Source organism: Paramormyrops kingsleyae, chromosome 6 (assembly GCF_048594095.1).
Source record: "Paramormyrops kingsleyae isolate MSU_618 chromosome 6, PKINGS_0.4, whole genome shotgun sequence".
Lineage (NCBI taxonomy): Eukaryota > Metazoa > Chordata > Actinopteri > Osteoglossiformes > Mormyridae > Paramormyrops > Paramormyrops kingsleyae.
In genome coordinates, this window is record NC_132802.1 from 15571778 (window position 1) to 15592204 (window position 20427).

General features: G+C 45.7%; 1 protein-coding gene across 5 annotated transcripts in view; it reads left to right on the forward strand.

Moving 5' to 3' along the window:
- The window catches only part of specc1 (sperm antigen with calponin homology and coiled-coil domains 1), a 66990-nt gene extending 47194 nt beyond the window's left edge, over positions 1-19796 (forward strand). For all 5 annotated transcript variants that reach the window (XM_072713747.1, XM_072713745.1, XM_072713744.1 and 2 more), the window contains 8 exons: positions 2375-2520; positions 2989-3089; positions 3198-3270; positions 5262-5406; positions 6785-6887; positions 14237-14353; positions 16584-16643; positions 19303-19796. In XM_072713747.1, coding sequence (XP_072569848.1) covers positions 2375-2520; positions 2989-3089; positions 3198-3270; positions 5262-5406; positions 6785-6887; positions 14237-14353; positions 16584-16643; positions 19303-19392 — 835 coding nt within the window. In that variant the 3' untranslated portion in view covers positions 19393-19796. The remainder of the gene's footprint in view (positions 1-2374; positions 2521-2988; positions 3090-3197; positions 3271-5261; positions 5407-6784; positions 6888-14236; positions 14354-16583; positions 16644-19302) is intronic.
- Positions 19797-20427: the final 631 nt, after the last annotated feature.

A 20427-nucleotide genomic window follows, 5' to 3' on the forward strand; every position in this document is an offset into this window, starting at 1 on the left:
GACAGGTATCTGTCAGGGCATTGGAGTGGCACGGATGCCCTGGCAGATTCAGGGGGCCAAAAATCCACTGGAGCGTCATTTCTGTCCCTGCTTTGGAAGAGAGCAATTCCACACCAAGTGTCCCTTCTGTGACAACCTCAGGCTGACAGGTCACACTCAAGTGTGATGCAGGTTGGCATGATTACCAGTTTTACCTCTCACACAATTGATTTAACATCAAGGTAGGAATTGACGCTGGTAATCGATAATCACAGAGATGAAGGGTCATTTAAGGCCTGAAAGCCAAGGCCCGTCCCCCTACAAGAACCAAAAACACAAATACGGCAGAGCCTTAAGCTGGCAGAGAGTCTGATACTGTCCGGCATGCATTGCCTGGTTCCGCTGTGTGATCCCATGCTGTAAAAACAGAACAGAATAATGCTGGGATAGGAGATGACCAGCATGTCAGTTTTTCACATGCATATGTGCATTGTTGTGCTTTGTAGAGCTGTCAAGAACTGTCAGCTGTCTGCACGTGGAGCATCAATCGTCACGCAATCAATGTACAGCTGTGCTCTCTCCTGGGTACTGTAATGAACTTGATGTCTCTTTCAGTCAGCATACGCCATCATTTACAACACTACCTGTCACGTATGCAAGGCATTTGAGTTGCACGACAGACAGCAGGTAGATATCAGACACAACCCACAAGCTGGAGAACGGTGCCCCCAAGAGACAGACCATACGGTGTTCGCGTTAACAGGAAGGCATGGGTGTGTTCGTCACCACTGGACCAAGCGTGGCGACCTTTCCGGCCTCGTCACACTGTCACCCATAGGTCCCACTGGGGGTCTGTCAGGCCATGCCGCATTACACGCCCCCACTTTGGCAGCTACAAGGCCTCAGGCGGTGGGGGGGGGAGGGTGTGTTGTTCCTGACAAAGGAGTAAAGTGACAGCCACTGGCAGATCAAGCTATTAATTCCCAGGGTGTGGGAGGCGGTGTGGGGGTGTGCAGCCTGTACCGGTGACCTTTTTTAGCTCATTAAGAGCGCTGCTCTAAGACACTGATGTGTGGCTCTCTTACTTATATGTTCTTTAGCCGCACCATGTGTCCGCGGCCCCTTTAATGGAACGACCACCTTTAATTCGGCCGCCTCCCTTACGGACACGGCGATGGCATCTTTGGCCAGTTGTTTATCATCCGCAATCCGGACTTTTTCTTTGTGGTGTTGCAGCAATTTGGTCAAACTCAGTAGCTCGTCGCTGCTGGTGACCATAGCGATCAGTCCCATCTTGTAAATCTCAGGTGCGGGAGGTGGGTGGAATCGGGAAGCATTCATTTTGATGCCATTGAGCATTGGTTAATCACGCTTTTTCCTGGGATTAAATGACCCTGTGAATGAGACCCCAGTGAAATATGCTGGTGTACCAATACTTGTCCTAATCCACTTTCATGAAACAGCCTTCCAGTGAACCCACAGTGCTACACAACAGCGCTTTACTATAAATGTGCCATTTTATTTATAAGATGCTACTGTCATATTTAATTTCCATGATGCTCCCTAAAAATGCTGTTTATATAATTATGTAAATGTGCATGTGTTTCTTCTTCTTTTGTCAATAAATGGAAGCATTGAAATGTTTTATGGCATGTGAGTTTCTTTATTATTTGCACATATAAATTTAACTGGTGCAGACCAAGATGTAACATGACTGTAACTGTAAAATTGTGATAAATCCTGTTCAAGTTATTTCCAACTTAAAAATTAATTACTTTTATATTTAAAAAACAAACATTACACCTAATTTTTATTTGGAGATCATTATAAAAGATGCTGTTTAGACAGTTTCATTCAAGTAATAATGTGAAAAATGTCATTAACCAGTCATTTGAATTGATGCAGATGGAAATAAATAAATCTGCGTGGATATATTGGTATTGCAGTTTAGGTGTTTCTGATAAGTATCTATTAAGTGTGTGTGTGTGTGTGTGTATGTATGAGAGAGAGTGAGAGTGAGTGAGTGAGTGTTCCAGCTGTAGCCTGGTTTGCATCCTGCAAGATCACTGCACCCTTAAACTGGACAGATGGTCTCTATATCAATGAATGACTGACCATGTGCCATGTGTGAACAAGTGGGTGACTATCCTCCCTGTGTTATAGAGCAGGTGACTGTGCTTCCTGTGTTACAGAGTGAATGACCGTGCTTCCTGTGTTATAGAGCAGGTGACCGTGCTCCATGTGTTATAGGGCAGGTGATTGCGCTTCCTGTGTTTCAGAGCGAATGACTGTGCTCCCTTTATTACGGAGAGGGTGACTGTGCTTTGAGCATCACTGAGGGACTGACTGTACTTCCTGTTTCCCTGAGAAGACACCTTTCGATCCTGTGTTGCAGGTTGAAAGGTGATGAGGTGGATTCCTCAGACACGGACGGCAGCCCTCGTTGGTGTGGAATCTCAGTCAGTCAGACGGGATCACCCTCTTCTGAACCTGGAGCCACTGTCAAGTCCCTCATCAAATCCTTCGACTCGGGCGTGCAGAGTAAGGATCACAGTGCCGCTCAGACATGCTTCCTGGCTAACATTTAGGAGCTGCTGAAGTATTTGACAGGATCTATGAGGTCAACCAGTCACCCCAACTCCCTGATCCAATGCCGGGTTTGGCAGGCACACTATGACTAGGCAGGGGACTGAGGCAGGGGACTGAGGCAGGGGACTGAGGCAGGGGACATCGTATTGTTGAAGCACATCCATTGAAAATCTTTTGCTGGAGCTCCTTCAGCTAGGGCTGGAAATGATGGGTGCAACGTGGAAAAACAGCATTGTGATAACAGTGCTGGGTCCCGAATTCTGTGTGGGAACAGAACTGATTTATTTAATCTTTTACAGAGGGTCAGGAAGTGCGCACTCCTTGGGGACTCGTATATTGGCACCAACAAGTCTGCTTGGCTGCGTAATGCTGACCTCGTAACGTAGCCAAAGTATGTAAGAGATCTCCCTTCACCCACAGATGGGCCCAGCCACACGGTGGCGATACACTCCTCTACCAGAAGCCCCCTGAGCGGGATCCCCGTCCGCACAGCCCCTGCGGCCGCTGTCTCCCCAATCCAGGTGCCTTCCTGTCTCCCTGCCCACCACGGGAGCCATCTCACATGCATGGATTTGTCATGTTTCCTCACAAGGTCACTTGACTGGGTCTGTATGTCTGTGTTTCTGTAGAGGCACTCATCTATCAAACCTCTCTCGAAGGCCCTGGAGAAAAGAATCAATTTGGGAGATTTCGCTCACCCAGGTATGTCTTTCCCACTTCATACCGTAAATGCACAGCAGCTGTGCAAAATTACAAAGACATGCATGTATTTGCATTTTTATATATATAAAATATAGCATTTTTAATTTATGCTTTATAACTTCAATGTAAGATCTATCTATCAATCTATCTATCTATCTGTCAGTCCATCTGTCCATCCTTCCATCTATCTATCTATATCTATCTACTAATTTCCATTAAAATATATATTTTCTTAAAGAATGGAAAACGTTTTCTTTTCACTTCTACTTCACCAGTGATTTTTGGGCCCCTGTGATAAGGAATGGACGGATAAGGAATCTTTCAGAGCTGATGTGAAGTGCTGTTTTATTCCACGCTTCACGCTGGTTTTCGGCTTTATCCCGTGTGGTCCCAGCCATGCCCCTGGTTTTCTCCGTGGTATGAATTCCTTCAGAACACATGTGCTCCGACCGGTGACCCCCGTCACCCTGATCAGAGCCCTGTGGTTAGTCCTTGTGACCTTTGACCCCAGCAAGGTCAAGAAGACCTGGGCCAGTATGCATAAAACTTCTCAGAGTAAAATTTCACTCTTAAATGTGTCACAATTCTAAGAGTGACGTGATTTTGCTCCTACTCCCAGACTTAAGAATAAGTGGCATGTATAAACATTCTTAAGTGTTAAGACTTGGTCTCAGCTCCTAAATTATTTAAGAGAGCTGGAGAGGACTCCTAAGCCGGCTAGGAGCTGAATGATGGCAGCTGCACTACGCGCACCCAGACGGAGACCGCGCACTTTCCGTCAAAGAAAGGACGTCCTGCAGATTTACGATGATAACGAGTTGTTAAAAACATACAGGCTTGATCGTGAAGGCATTATTTGCTGAACGCCTTGTCCGAGCCTCCTAAACTTTTTTTGTCCGTGCTTGTAACAGCTGGGCTAAACTTTCGTCGCACTACCTCCTTCCATTTAAGCACCAACTGTGCCAAAAGAACCGTTTTGTTTGTCGTCCAGTTTGGTTTTCTTTTAGGATCCAATGTCTTGCTATGAGTTTTGCGTTTGACCCATAATTTATACTACATGTGCATCTATTAGTGGAAATTGATTGGTGATGTGCTAGGTAGATTTTCGTACAACCAATTAAAGGTTTGATTACAAAAAGGTATGTTGTATAAAGCTCTACATTAACGGTTTAATGTCACTAATATATTCATCGTGCAGCTCCTCTATTGGTTGAACTCAATATTTGGGGCGGGATTTTATTTGTAGTCCTCATTTCACGACACTTAAATGCTGGCTCCGTCAGCACTTAGGAATTGGGCTTAGACTTTGCTCAAAGTTACTTTTAGCAGCTTTATACGATGCTCTTAGGTCCTACTTTTTGCTAAAAATTTTTTTACTCTTAAGTCCAAGTGTACGACCATTCTTAAGACCATTCTTAGGAAGGTTTATGCATACCTACCCTGGTCTTTTTTTGCCTCTGAGCTGGCTGGGTCTTCAGCTGTCCAGACGGGCTGCTGAGGCAGCCTGCAGTTGCACAAGCAGCAGATTCCTATCTGCTTTTGTACAGATAATGCCCCTTTTACAGGGCAGCTAAGGCGAAAGATCTCTGCTGCACCCAGAGCAGGATGGCAGTGCTGAACTTTAGGGGTAACTGGGTCACTGTCACCTAGAATGATGTAATATAGAGACGTCTCAGAAGGTGTGAGGGCTCTGTGTTTAAATGGCAGGGGCGGGGGGGAGGGGTGACATGTTTTCCACAGAGCTGAGTTACATAGTTACATTCTCTTATCACAACCTCATTGCATAGCAATAGCCATTAAAATATCATCTTGGTTACACCGTTTAGGCTCTGTATAGCATATTTTATTTTTGTTTTAGTGTTTTTTTAAATTGTGGCAACTGAATCCCCCAGAAATGTCTCCGTCCTGCGTATCTTTGGAGAGCCTCGTGTGAGGGGTTCATGCCAGATAAGGGGCCACCTAAACCGGTCCGGTCTACTCTGTGTTCCCAGACAAGCTGCCGGGTCTCAGCGATGACCTGAAACCCAGCACCCTCATGAGGAAGAGCCCATCCTTAGAGTCCGTCATCAAGACCCCGGGTTCACTGGGCAGCCGCACGGCCTCCTTAAGCTACCCGAAGGCCAACAGCAAACTGAGGTACCCCCCGACCCCACTCACACATACAAACACTGTGCACATCAGTGTCTCTTTGCCACCTATTAGCCCTATTCCCAGGGAACTCGAAGACCAATGACCTTCTTCAGGCCTCCACGCCATCAGATATCAGTTTGTCAGATAAGATACTTTATTGATTCCCATTGGGTGGAAACTTGTCCAGCAACACAGAAATAAACACAACAAATGCTACTGTGTATAGAAATAAATTCAAGGTAAGTTAAAAGACAATAAATATTTAAAGGAAAATCAGTAATAAAATAAGCAATAAATTTAAATAAGAGAACTGTGTAAAACAATGTACCGCAGTGCAAAATGGCTGTGCACACACACGCTTGCACATGTGTATCAGCGGTCGTCCTCTGTGTGCAGAGCCGTGTGCTGTGTGGTGCCGGGAATCCTGCACGTTTGCTTGCTGGAGCCCCAGAGAAATGTCCTCATTCCAACAGGACCTTAACTGTTAGCTGTTATCTCACAGCGTCTGTATCAGCAGCCACCTGGTGTGTGATTCTCAGACTCCTGTAACCACCTCGAGCACCCAGGCTGGAAATGCACTTTGGGCAGACAGAGCACCAAGACGAATGTATGAAAAATATCAAAAAGAAAAAGGGAAATAAAGAATGTTAAGAATGACTCTGTGCAGCCTTTGGTAAAATGCTCTAGGAACATCAGGTATGTAAGAGGAAAAATGCATATTGCAAAATGCCAGGATCTGTTTGGGGGGAGGGGGGGGCAGATAGGGGTCTGAGTGAGACTTGTCGGGAATCGCTGCCATCTGCCCTACTTCTGCAACGGTGACAAAAGGGCCAATTGATTTCATTATTGAATTAATGGTGCCTAACTCTCAGGACCCCCAGTATTCTGACTGATTTAGGTATACTATAATCACAAATAAACTGGCAACCTTGGGGTTGTGTAAGGCACTATATAAATGTAAGTGGCGAATTTGGTTTGAAGGAAAGTAGTTTCTGCAAGACTTGCAGTCCGTCTGCCTACCAGATAGCGGCTAAGCACGAGTGTCAGCACAGATGCGGCCCGTGTTGTTTTGTAAGCCTGCAGCACCATAAATCAATGATGTTTTTCTCTCCCGTGACTCGTCTTCACAAACGAACCAAAAGGCCGGCTGCATGTGATCAGCGCTCGCCGGATCTGCGCCGAGCCACATGCCTCCTCACGTTCCCATGGCTGTGTGCCGCATCTGATCGCATTACATGCTGCTCGCATCAGAAATAGTGCTGGGGTGAGAGCCCCGGAAGAGCGCGAAATGTGGGAAAAGACGGGGGGGGGGATGCGCCGGCGGAGGATGCGGTGAGTAGCATTCCAGATGCCGTCTCCAGCTCACGCATTGTCCCGTCTGCAGTGTGGAAAGAAAAGACCCCTTGGCTGCTCTGGCCAGGCAGTATGGAGGATCTAAGAGGAACGCGCTTCTGAAGTGGTGCCAGAGGAAAACAGAGGGCTATCCGGTAAGAGGCAGGGCTCCCCACGGCCCTCTCACCACCATTGTCTGTGGGATTGTGACCCGGTGGACTGGATCCGGAGGGGAATGGGGGCAGGGTCCGGCCAAGCACAGAGACGAGAACGACGACAAGTGGAGCATAGGGTCATACACAAGCAGGGGCCCCCTCTGTGTGAGGATCTCGGGCCCGGAATGGGGGTCCCAGTACCTTGTATTACTGTCTGATTAGCACTCAATGCTGTAAGAGTGAACATTCTCAGGAATGACCAGCAAGTTCTGAGAGCTGTCCAACAACGTCACTGTTTCTAGTCAGACTTCAGTTTAAGGGACGTACGGAAGCGCCGTTGGTACTAGCGAGGCATTCCGATCCTTTCCAGGTTTTCAGATGTTATATCTCATGTTTATTTCATTAACTTGGTGCAATGACTGAAGATTACCCAGAATGCATCTCTCTGGATAATGCAGCCCCTTTCAGGTAGAGGAATTGGATGTAGGCAGTGACTGACAGTCAGAGCTGGCTGGTATAGTGACCTGATGGGGTATAGTGAACTGGGATGTGGGTTTGATTTTCCTAAGAGAAAATAAGGTGAGTCTTGATATTCTGAGGGAAACATCCCCCCCCCCCGGTGGGAATATTGACATTCCACGGTTCAGCAGGATGTCGGACAGCTCAGATCCCACTCATCAGTTCAGTAGACCCCCCCCCCCCCCCCCCCCCGGTGGATTGAGATCATTCCAGTGCTGTTAATTATACAGCTGTTTCATCATAATGAGACCTTTAGATAAACAGCATGATGCTCAAGCTGGAAGGGTGGATCAATGTGAAAAATACCCGCTCTGATATCGGAAAACGTCCCCCGTGCTCTCCGTTTGACCCTTGTCTCAGATGCATGGTGCCCCCTACGCCCACCGTCATATTGCACTGTATCTGACTGTACGTCACATTAACATCTCTCAGCGTCTGACATGCTTCACCATCAAAAGACCCATGTGACTGTATGCACACGTGTTCCTCGTGATGCAGCCGAGCGCTTTCCCTGGGGAAATTTTAGTTGTGGAGTGAAGGCATTTTCACAGGGGTTTAATGGAGCATGTGTTTGAAATGGAAATCGATCCTGTTTCCTCCCTATCTGTGTGCATTTGCCTTTTTTCATGGTAACAGGAATCAGCAAGACATGAGAAACACCATTCAGGCTACCCAGATCAGCCATGTTAGCTAATGATCTTCCCAGGGGCTACAGGCCTCTCCTCAAGATTACAAAATACTTCGCCATTCTCTCACCAGCCAAGACACGCGTGATTGCCCTGGTAACAGGGACGCTGCTTTTCCAGGGACGCCCCCCCACATCCACCTGTAAATTTGGTCGTGTGACAGAAACATAAATAAACTTCAGCCATCCTCCGCCTTCCATTTCTGCCGTCTGAACCGGCAGTTCCTGAAGAGTCAGAGTTGCCTACAGTACACAACAAACATCCTGTAGCTGACTTTCCCACGTATAATCACATGATAACTTGTTAAGAATTAAACAAGAGGGTCTTAATGCTCTTCCTCTGGATGGTTAAGGGTGTGATGTGATGGTGGGTTTTCAGGAAAAGCCCGTGTCGCTTTCATACTCGCATGACCCAGCCTGTCAGGAAATGAGCAAACGGCAGTCTTGGGTAATGCACTGGCCACCAGTCCAACTTCCAACTTGATGCAATCAAAACACGACAAAACAGCAATGTGCCGATGGCACCTTTCCGATTTCCAGCCACCGTATCAGCCTCAGATCGGTTGCGTACCTCTGGCTTTCCGGCAGCATGGTGTCTGTGCTTCTCGCTGGCTTCGACGCACATGGTTCAGGCCGCCTCGTTTCTGCAAATAACCGAAAACAATGTTTTTTACGAGATCAAAAAGGTAAAAGAAAACAGAGCACAATGAATCTCAAAGGGGTAAATCAGCCGCCGCCGCTGCTGCGGTGTGCACACTTCCTGCACAGCTTGTTTGGCCGTCTGGGTCTGGGAGAGAATCGCGCTGGTGGACAGGAGCGGGGAACCTGGCAGGGTGAGGAAGCCATGGAAGGGCAGGGCATGGGGCCTGTTCTACAGTTTGGGGGAGGGGGGGCAGGATGTCTGCCTCGAACCACAGCCCCCCCCCCATTCCTGCAAGACAGCCTTCCTTGTTTGAGACTGTAAATGGTGGGAAAGCTGTCCTTGGGAAAACAACAAGTGTCCCACTGCACTAGCATGGAGAACTTGGTCACAATCGGGGTGGGAGGGGGGCTCAGTCAGTCTTTCCAAGCGTTGAAATTCAGTGAAACCTCACTGAGGAAGTTAGCTACAGACAGTATACCTGCATCAGGTCACCGTGCTTCTCTCCCGGGTCAAAGTAACCATGAAGCCAGGGCTCCACTGGAGATGCACTACATGTGATTTTTTTATTCCACCAAGCTGGTATTGCAGACCATCATACTCTGTCAGCTTCTGGGTATAGCAGGAGATATGATTTCCTGTGAGGGTGAGAGAGAGAGAGAGAGAGAGAGAGAGGGAGGGAGGGAGTGAATGTCCCGACCTTTTCAGAATACAGATGTTGTCTTGGTCAGCTGGCTAATGTTTATTTGAAATGTAGATACTGTATATAAGCAAGATATAACACAAACAGAGCAGCGTAGCTGGGATACGGCAGCGTGATGCGGCAGTACGCAGGGCTGTCGCATGTGCGTGTGTGTTTACAGTAGATGGTGAGTGTGCACTCATGAAAACAGCCATGACCTCCTGCCCGGTTGTGATCTTCTGATGGGAAAATTCTTCAGCAGTTTGGGGGAGCCCCACAGAGCGGCGTCTGCTTGGAGGGGGGGGCGGTAGTTATGGGGGACGCACATGTGGCCGTGTGCGGCGGCAGCGCCTGCTTCCACTCCGAGGCATGTTTGAACACCCACTCTCGTTAAATGAGTCACTCTGTACCCTCTGCATCAGCCACCTCCCTCAAAAGAGGGGAAGAACGTGAGTGTTTGTGTCCGGCGTTTGGTTGCAGTGGAATACAAGTACTGGCGTTATGTATTCAGAATACAAAAGTTCAGGATTCAGCTCGAGGTATGTTTATAGAGCTGTTCAAGAATAGTTACTTTATGAAATTTGAATACTGAATACTTTTTCACTTCTGTTCCTGACCAAACACCTTCCCTCCAGATCGTGTTACTCCCAATGCGTGCGTCTGTGAAAAGAGACGAAGCGGTATCCAGCGTGTCCGAGCTCGGTTCATTTGGCTCTTGGAGATATTTCCACCATTTCAGATTAAAAGACGTCAAAGGCAAAAACATTTATGTGAGGTGCCAGCTGTGCGTATCAGCTACCAAAGTCCTGTTTTATTTTCAATTAAACACAATCTATGTCTAAAACTCATATCGGCTCAGCATTTACGTAAAGGAATTTGTTGCTACAGTATTATCTTTTTCATATATTTAACTTACATTATTGATAAATTCTTTTAAAAAGTTGGTTGTCCCTTGTTTTTGATGAACAGTAAATCAGAGCTTCTGTTTTATGTGAAGTTTAAAGTGCATTTTCAGTTCAGAGTTTAATTTAAATTAGGGCTGTCAAAATTAACGGGTTAACGCGGATTAATCCATCATCATGATTAATCTGATTAAAATTTTTAACACAATTAACCCATCTGCAGCGCAGAATGACTCAAAATCCCTGAAATGTCTCTGTCAACCCATTTTGGTGCGTTCCATTTGCCCTGGGAACTCGTATTCCGAGTCGGAATTCCGAGTTTTGAAGCCGGAAGTAACGACATGTGCGCTCCCGTTTCTCGGAGATCCGAGAAATATCTCAGAGCAGCACAGAGGATCCCGAGTACAGAATCCAAGATGTCTGCGCCTTTTATCAACAGAAGGGAAAGTTGTAGTTTTATACTGTTTAAGCACTACTTCTCATTTGTGGCTCATTAAATCGGTCGCACACACTATACCGTCCAACTTATCTGTGGACGTGTTGCTATGGAGTTTTATACATAAAGCATCGCGCGTAATGTGTTATCAACTGATATTGCTAACAATATGGCAATTAACCGGGCTAGAATTGGATTTCATGATTAGTCGGATTATATATCGGATTTACGGTAGTTCGGGCTAATTGTAAGTGAACAAAGATAAAGACCATTTAAACTGAGGTACCTTAAATGCGACAAGTTGTCCGGCTAAGCAAAAAATCTTGCTTTTTGATATGGGTCCATGGTATTGCACATCTGTGGCAGATGGAATGCATCCGACTCATGTTCAAGATGTTCAATACACATGTTAAGTGCATATATATTCCCTTTTTTCTCGAGTCTGTTTGCTCATGCAAAATGAATTGTGATTAATATAGATTAAAAATGAATGATATTTCATCGTGATTAATCTAAATTAATCCACAGCAACCCTGTGATTAATGTGATTAAAAATTTTAATCGTTTGACAAATTTAAATATGTTTACCGTTCTTATGAACTAGGTTATATATATTAATTTCTGAAATTTTTTGAAAAGTATTCAAAAAGTATTCAGAGTAAGTAAGAATGTAAGAATACAAATCTGAATAAATTAAGGACTGTATATTCAGTAATGAAATATTTTTGTTGAGTATCCTGCCCAAGACTGTTGGCGTCATGCAGCCCGATGAGATTCATCACGGGGCCCCCGCGCTCTCTCTGGAGGCTGCAGCCCCTCACAACACCAGGCAGGGGTCGTGGGCCCCACACCAACTGTCTCTCTGCTGCAGCTTGGTGAAGTTCCTCTCTTCTTTTCGAGAGGCGGAGGGGATGATGTTGGCCTCCCACCCGCGGTACAGGAGATGCCGGATAATTGGGGGGGTGGACAGGAGAGGGTGGATTACATGCGGGTTTGTTGTTAATTAAGCTGCTGTAATTTCCAGCCCCCGTTCTGTTTCTGCGTCGTTTTACCGTCTTGACTATTTTTCCACACTAACCATTAGCCTAATAACACGTCCTCTACAGCTAAGGTCTGCTGCTGTCTCACTTCCAGCAGAAGTGGGGGGCAGCTAACAATGATAGTGTGTAACCTATGATGGACTGGCATCGCATCCAGGGTGTCCCCTGCCCTGTGCCCTATGATGTACTGGCATCCTGTCCAGGGTGTCCCCTGCCCCGAGCCATCTGTGGGGTGGGACAGGCTCAGGGTCTCCAACATAGTCTCCAACATTAATGAAACTGAGATCTGCAGTGTTCCGTGTAAATGGCTCAATGGAGTATTTGTGGTCACTGTTTAATTTTGTGTTAATACGTGTTTATATAGCTTTGTCAGGGTATGCTGGATTTTCAAAACATTTTGGCCACCTCCAGACCTAGGACCTTTCAGGTATAAATAGTCGGTTAGGATGCAATTAATGTTTCTTGTGGTAAAGAAGTAAAGGGGCATTTAAACTTTAAAGACAGGACAGATATCAGTTATTGGAGAAATGTTGAAAACCTACTGATCCAATAGATTCATTAAAAACAGCAAAAGTAATGTGGAAAATGCCACGTCTCTCTCTCTCTCTCTCTGCTTTCTTTGAATGAGCAGTGTTGTCTTTGTGTGGAGAGACATTTCCTGCCGTTCGGTGCTGCCTTTGATTTCGGGAGCCTTGTTCGGCATCCCGGCTGTTGTTGTAATATTCACAGAGCTCCCGGGAGATGGGACCGTGCAGGATGCGGCTCCCACCCCCCAGCCCCCCCCCCCCAGCCCCCCAGCTGAGCCGGGAAGCTCACAGCACATACCTGAAGCCCATCAGGGCTGCCCTGACTCTGCAGGTGACAGGAGCGGGCGAGGCAGGCCAGGGTATCACAAAGAGAGCTTGTGACCAGTCTAAGTGGCACATCAGAGACTGTTCCTGCCAGGCGATTATGAATCTTACCATCTATCTCGGCATGGCCTCTTCGTGTCACGTTGTTAGTGCTGTGACTTGGCAGCTTGACTCTGCATGTGTGAAGTTTGTGTGGCCTTCCCATGTTACACTGTCAGCACTGTAACCTCACAGCATGGCCGTGCACCTCTGGAGTTGGCGTCTCTTCCCCGTGGCACGTGCCTTTCTTTTGGGTGAGCTCACACCCGTGGTCCGTGCAAGTGCCCTGTGACAGACTGCTGTCCCCTCCAGCTGCTTGCTGTCCTGCCCTTACTAGGGCAGGCACCCGGCTCACCGTGACCTCGTACCGGGCAGGTGAGTACGGGAGACGGGCACAAATCATCAGCTCACGCTGTAACAGTAATCATAGAATTTTAAAGAATTCAAGATTTTATAGTCTTTATACATGTTTATCATTAGTGCATGAAGACCTGCAGCATTTTGAAATGCCTGTGTGATCATTTATCCACATGTACTTTGAAGCAGCACTCTGGAAAACCTCAGTGCTCCCTGGTTAATAATATATGTGACAGACAGCTGTTGAAAGAGCGAATTCCCTGAGGAAACATCGTCCTGCAGTCGGCAGTAACTCTCTGCGTATTTCCATGAAGGGTCCGTGAAGAGATGCGTAGCATCTTGCCAGGTCAGAGATGCTTGCGGCTGTGGGGGGGGTGGTGGTGCTCTGACTGGCTGTGCAGCTGCCTTTCTGACTGGGACGTCGTGTCCCCCAGGCGGTGGCAGCAGTGATGTGGTCTCGCTCCAAAGCAGATGTCTGATGGCACATTGGAGGATGTCCATCCATCCATCCATCCATCCATCCATTCCGGGAGGGTTACATCAGGCCGGTTTCCCGACGCCGTTCCCAACATCCAAAGGGAGATTGGAAATACAGGAAATATCTGTTTGTTGGGGGGCGGGGTGGAGGGGACAAGAGCAGAATTGGGCTGTGGAAATCGGGGGCCGTGTTGTTCATGCTGTGAGCCAGGATGAATCCCGACTGGAAGTGAGGGGAGGGGACTGACAGGGCGTTTCGGCTGCATTGAGGACCTGTTAGCTCTGATCGATAGCAGACGGGTCGTTTTTCTGTTCCTCCTGTCCCATTACTCGTGTCACAAGAGGTGTAATGTGCAGCAGAAATGCGTCAGTGCCGTCACGCCTGTCTGCTGCCCTTTAACTCGCTCGTTTATTACGTGTGGAGGAGCCTCAGTGTTCACCTCCATCCTTCAGATCATTCATCACCCTCACTGCCCCCAACAGCATCATATAAACATCGATCCCAAGCCCTTGCGTATATAAGATATGATAGATAATTGCACATGTATGCTGATTGTCTGTTGTTTTATACATTATTATATATTATCATGTAGTATTATTTGATGTTCTGTATAATTGACTGATAATCGTAATGGTAAATGTGATCTCAGAGGATCTGCAGAGGCGAGCCAATGAGAGCACATGCTCTGGTTTAAATCTGAGCGTTTCTCCCATGTCCCAGAACATCGACGTGACCAACTTCAGCAGCAGCTGGAGTGACGGGCTGGCCTTCTGCGCGCTCCTGCACACCTACCTGCCAGCCCACATCCCGTACCAGGAGCTCATCAGCCAGGACAAGGTAGAGAGGGGCCAGTGTGCTCACCACGGACCTGGTGGTGGGGGGGGGGGGGGGGCATCCTGCACACACACCCTCTGCAGTGCACTTAGCCAGCTTTTCTGGGTCTTTTTGGGTATTGCTGTGGCCTTACGCCTCCAGGGTCCAACGTTCGAAACACGCAAAGTTAAGCTGTAGAGAGCATGTGGCCCCAAATACTGGCATTCCATCCAGGATGGAGCCCAGCCTTGTGCCCTTTGCTGCCTGGGATGTGCTCCAGGTGACCCTGACCAGGATACGTGGCTGCAAGATGGACTAATGAATATTAACCTATTGAATATCATTATTCATTGTTCATACTCACACAAAGAATCTGCTCAGCATAGTGTACAGTCATTCACTGCTCCTGAATGCTGCTCTATGGCTGGGACCATAAACAAGACCGGCATTAAGGGGATGCTGTTCTGGAAGCTCAGTGAGCCGTAGGAAGGGCTCGGCAACGGAAGGCGGCAGATTTATTCATCTCTCTGATAATGGAAACAAGTTCAGGTGTTTCAAGTGATCTCTTTCTGCAAATTGCATAGGTAATTTCTGCTTTAACGTGAAGAGCCTGCCCATGTAACTGATAAGTGCTAATTCAGACATTGGGCCTGATACATCATTTATGAGAAATGTGTAAGTAATAGGTCTGTAGTAGGTCCCTGATAGTGGGGTGATTTAATCACACTTCTTTGTGCCTTGACACAGTTGGCTGGCCACTACAAACTAATGTGTTGCAAACTTGGCACATCTTTGTTATACGAACTCGAACTTAATCCATTCAGAACTCGGGTTTGAATCCTAAAAAGTTCGAATTCTGATCAAATTTTCCCCATGAGAACCCCATGGTTCCCGGCCCCAAAAAATTATACCAAAATATGTTTTTTTTTTGGAATTTAAACACAAATTGAACAGGATAAAACAAGAAAAGCATATACTGTACTAAACACATCTAAGCACATTTATCAAAACAGTAATTTGTAAAGTAAGAAAATAAATGTATCCAAACAATGTGTAAAGTGTTTTTTTTTTTTTTTAATGTGTCTTGCTCTGATCGTCCGCTCCTTACGTGTGCCACGCCCCCTCGTTAACCTTGTGTGGAATCCTGTGTGATCAGCTGTTTCTGGTTGTTGTCATTAGTCCAATGTATTTAGTCCGCGTTTCAGTTAGTTTCCTCAGTCCGGTCATTGTGTTGTCCTTCTGCATTTTGCCTGCCTTACCTGTAATTAAACCCCATATTCCCCGATACCCTGACGTCTGTTCCTTTGTCTCCGTTCCGTCCCTGCTGGGCATGACAATATTATTATAATTAAATGTATTAATGGCTTTTTATTAATGATATTAAAATAATTCATAAGAATTTTTTATTTTTAAAAGTATTTTATTATATAAAAATAATTACTGTTACTGTGTATCATTGTTTAAATGTATTTTACTGTCCAAATATATGTATTCAGCTAGTGTAAACATGCATGATGCTATCACAGCGAATGCAAGGCTGAGACAGAAGCGTTACCCTTTGTTTCTCCTGAAAGACGTGCCGCGTGACTCATTTCCCCGTGCATACAAGTTATCTCAGGTCGGGTTCAACTTCTGAGATTCAGATCGAGTTCTAGGTCATTTTTTTTCGAACTGGTTGGTTCGACTTTTAAGAAATTTGAGTTCTAATGAGTTTGAGTACTGAGGTACCACTGTATTTGGTAAATTATGGTAAATAAAGATACATTAATGCTGTTAGTGAAAGTGTTACACTGCTGCATGGTGAATAAACATGAGTCTCATACAACTCATGGCCTGACAGGACAGAGTGGCTTGGATATTTATTTTTGCTGAATCTTTGTTTAGTAACTTTGAGAGTACAGTTACTAGCAATTACGTTGTGTTACGTGGATTTGTGTGCTGGCTAGAATTCTGCACTGATGTGTTTTTCCTCCTGGGACAGTGAATCTATGGTCTCATGTTTATGTGTCACATCATAGGCTTGCATACACAGTAGCTGCTGTCTGCCACGCCTGCTGTTTCAGCCTCGGCCACCTTGCCCCAGATGCCGCGGTTATCACATCCCCCCAAAGAACACCATGCTCACCATGGAGTTTATTTGCCGAAGATCTGTTTGTTGCTCTTTGGCAGTCCGGGTGCCTCTCGGCATTATGAGCTGCCCAGATGTGTATAGCAGTTTCCACGCTGTACCGACAACTTGTTTGTTTTTCTACAGAGCAGGAATCTGACCCTGGCTTTCCAAGCGGCCGAGAGCGTCGGCATCAAGCCCTCCCTGGTGAGTCCCACAAGTCCCTTTGTGATTGGGTACCCGTGGGTCACCAAGCCAGAGCACTGCAGCTGCACACCTCCAGATAACTGACCCATTTTATGACTATAAACATGAATAAAGTGATTAATCATCTACTTACCACATTGGGACAGAAAGTATCCCCATGTTCACACCTAAGTAAAAATAGTGTACTTTCTATGAGAATGAGAATCTCCACACAGCGATACTCCGTGTACATATGAGAATGTGCTTCTTTCTACATTGATACTCCATGTACCCATGAGAATGTGCTTCTTTCCACATCAGTGGGGTTTCATGTTCAATTACACGTTTGATTTCACCATTTGCACTTCTCGATGTTCCTGATATTCTGTTTCATTTCGCAACAAACTAGCCTTCTGACTTATAGCCTTATAACCATAGAACATTTTGGAAAAACAGTAGCAAATGCATTTGTAGTATTTACTGTGCAGGGCACCATGACATTATTTACTCACGCAGCATTTATCCGCCCTGTATGATCATTGTCCTGTGATGGTTATATGCAGAGTTACAACCATACAATCAGCTGAATGTTTGCTGGGTTGCCTCTCACTACTTCACCTTATTTTACCCTTAAAGGGAAGTTAATGAGGACTGCTAATGGCATTGCTAATTGCAGGGCATTAGAGCTTTAAAGTAGTCTGTGATGACCACACGTCTGCTTTTGATTTAGTGGTACAGCACCAGCCAGCCGTGATCTTATTTTGGGGTGTAAATGAGCTGCTCCTTAGCACTGTGAGACAATGACTGGGGTCTGAAGTCATACCCTAATAATGAGGTGGCTACATTTATCTCACCAGTTCGCAGGTGTAACTCGCTCATTCTGACTGCACATTCTGTGCGTGTCCCTGCAGTGTGAGTCATCTTTAATGTGTGATGTGACAGTCCCTGTGAATCACGCACTGATAGCACAGGGAGATGCTGGGCACACTCCACTCCACAGCTGTGCGGTACTGCTGCCTTTGCTTTGGTAAATGACAAAGATCACATGACGTATTGTAGTTGAACTACGTTTAAAGAAAGCGATGTTTGGGGTAAAATTTTAGGGGAAAAGACCTGAACATTTAAACAATAAAGAAATTAGTGCAGATACTTATCAGGCTCCATTTGGTGAGGGGGTAAGAGAGGTTGTCTAGTTTCGTATCGGCAAAATGGTGGCGAGTCACCCCAAGGAGGCAGGAGTCATGACACTTCGCTCGCTGGGGATTAATCTTCCTGTCAGATTTGGGTTTAACCCAAAAAAAATATAGCCTTCATCTTCAGTTTAGGTAATTAACCAGGAAATATATACAAGCCATTGATTTGCTTTGCAATTCAGTTTAAATCTTGACCAATACATCACACATACAGTATATTTTGTAAATATACTTTGAATGCATGTAAACCCCTGTCTACTCAGTTTAGCTGAAAAACTCTTGCGGTTATGTATATTTATGTAGATCTGAATGGTTTTCAAGCAATACAATGTCAAAATCCATGCCTATGTCAGCTTCTTCAACGTGAAGCATTTTCCATAAGATGATGGCAAGTGTCCAGGAGCAACATACAAAAAAAAGAAAAATGTGACAGATGGTATTTCACTAGTGGTGGGAGACATATAGTTCTGTTCATCTTAACAACAAAAATGCCCAAGGCAGGTTGAGAGCCTCATACCAAACGCATATTCACACTAGGGCCAGTCGGAAAGCAGAGGGATATGCACCTTGCAGGGCCCGGGGGCAGTCCGGACATCGGAGTCTGGAAGCTGGAATTCATCTGATGTCTGCCCTAGATTTCTTTGAATTTTACCTTATCTGTTAGCTGAGATAATCTAAAGCAAAGAATGACTGGCTCTGTATACTATATATAAGTGTGATGGGAAGACAAACATTGTTTAATCCTGAATAAATATGGTCATTCTCCCTTAAAATTATAAATGAACTATATGCAAACCCCTGATTTCACAAGTAGCTTGATCATTTATATTGCCAGTGCAATTAAAATGGCATCTGGGATAATTAAGTGCAATGTGGCTTAACTCTGTTCATAAAATCATGTAGAGCACCGTTGTTCTGGGTTGCACTATACCTTGGAGGTTTGAATCCTTGCTGTGTGTGTGCATGTGTGTGTGTGTGTGTGTCTGTGAGCAGGTTTACCTATCCTTATGGGGACATAATGTCCCCATAACGTGATAAATATCCGTTTTTTTTCCCTTATGGGGACCGGTTTCCTGGTCCCCATAAGGGAAAACTCTATTTTATAAAAATCGGTGACTGCTATGAAAAAACTAAAAATGCAAAAACTCTTGTATTTTGTTAGGTTACTTATGGTTATGGTTAGGGCAGGGTAGGGGTTAAGGTTGTCATAGTTAGTGTTAGCATTTTTCCCATTGAAATGAATGAGTGGTCCCCATAAGGATATGTTTACCCTACATGTATGTGCGTGTGTGTGTGCGTGTGTGTGTGTGTGTCTGTGTGCGTGTGTGTGTGCGTGCTTGCATGCAGTCCAAAGACATGCAGCTAACCTAAGTAGAGTGTCTAAAATGACTGTGAAAAATAAATATATTGTTAAAATAAATACTATTTTGACGAACCAGTATATGACACTGGTGCTTTGCTGTGTATTTTGGTGTCTTCCTGTGCAGGACCTCAGTGAAATGTTACACACGGACCGGCCAGATTGGCAAAGTGTCATGCAGTACGTCTCTCAGATCTACAAGTACTTCGAGACCTGATGGGAGGATTCAGGGCACGAGCACGGCAAGCACTTTCACCCATTCCCACCGTAGCAGCCATCTCTGCCCCCGCCTTCCGAGCCACCTACCCAGCTCTCTGTCTGTCCGGCCGCCATCTGGGCTGGGCGGCAGCTGTTTGAGTTTAACCGTGACATTGTGAGAGGCGGCAGTCTGCTACCAAGGCACCCACATCACACCTGCCCTCAGCCGATTTTGCTAACTGTGTGCTTCCTCTAACTCCTAGCTCTGTTTACGGCTAATATTCGGAAACCGTTATTTATTTATACCCATCTCGTAATAAAATGGTAAGAACATGGAGTGGACATTTGTGGTTTGAGGAATTGAGGCCCCTTTCTGACTACAGACAGTGTTGCTGATAATAAAGGTTTTTGTCCAACCTCAAAGCTGTTCTCTATGTCTTAATTACGCACAGTGGCTTTGTGGAGTGCTTGTAAGTGACCACATATTGAGAGTTTGGAGTTTTTGCCATATTTGTTACTATGTTTTTTTTTTATTGAACGATGAATTTCTTGCATTTTTTTCTATATGGATAAATGAGGGGGACAAAAAGAATACCAGTTGCAGGTACTTTCATACACGTGCGAGTCCTGAGTTAAGCAATTAAGACCCCCATTGGGTCCATTTGCCCACAGTGTTTAGAATACAATATCCCAGTAATAGTGAAGACAATTTGACTGCTTGATGTTTCATGAGGAATTTGGGTGTAAAGAGATGTTGACATCAAATCTGAGGGAAAGACATGACCAGCTGTAGAATGCTCTGAAGAAAGGGCATACAGTGTGACTGCAATGGCCATGCAGTGTTTTGAATTGCAAGGGAAAGCAGACCAGTAACACCCTGGTTCACTGCAAATGTACTTTGGTGAGCAGGTAGGTTCATCAAGTACAGACTGTCAGACTTCACAGAGAAGGCTGTTATAGGTCCAGTACATATACCCTCTGTCTCTATGTTATAGGTCCAGTGCACATACCCTCTATGTCTCTATGTTATAGGTCCAGTGCACATACCCTCTAT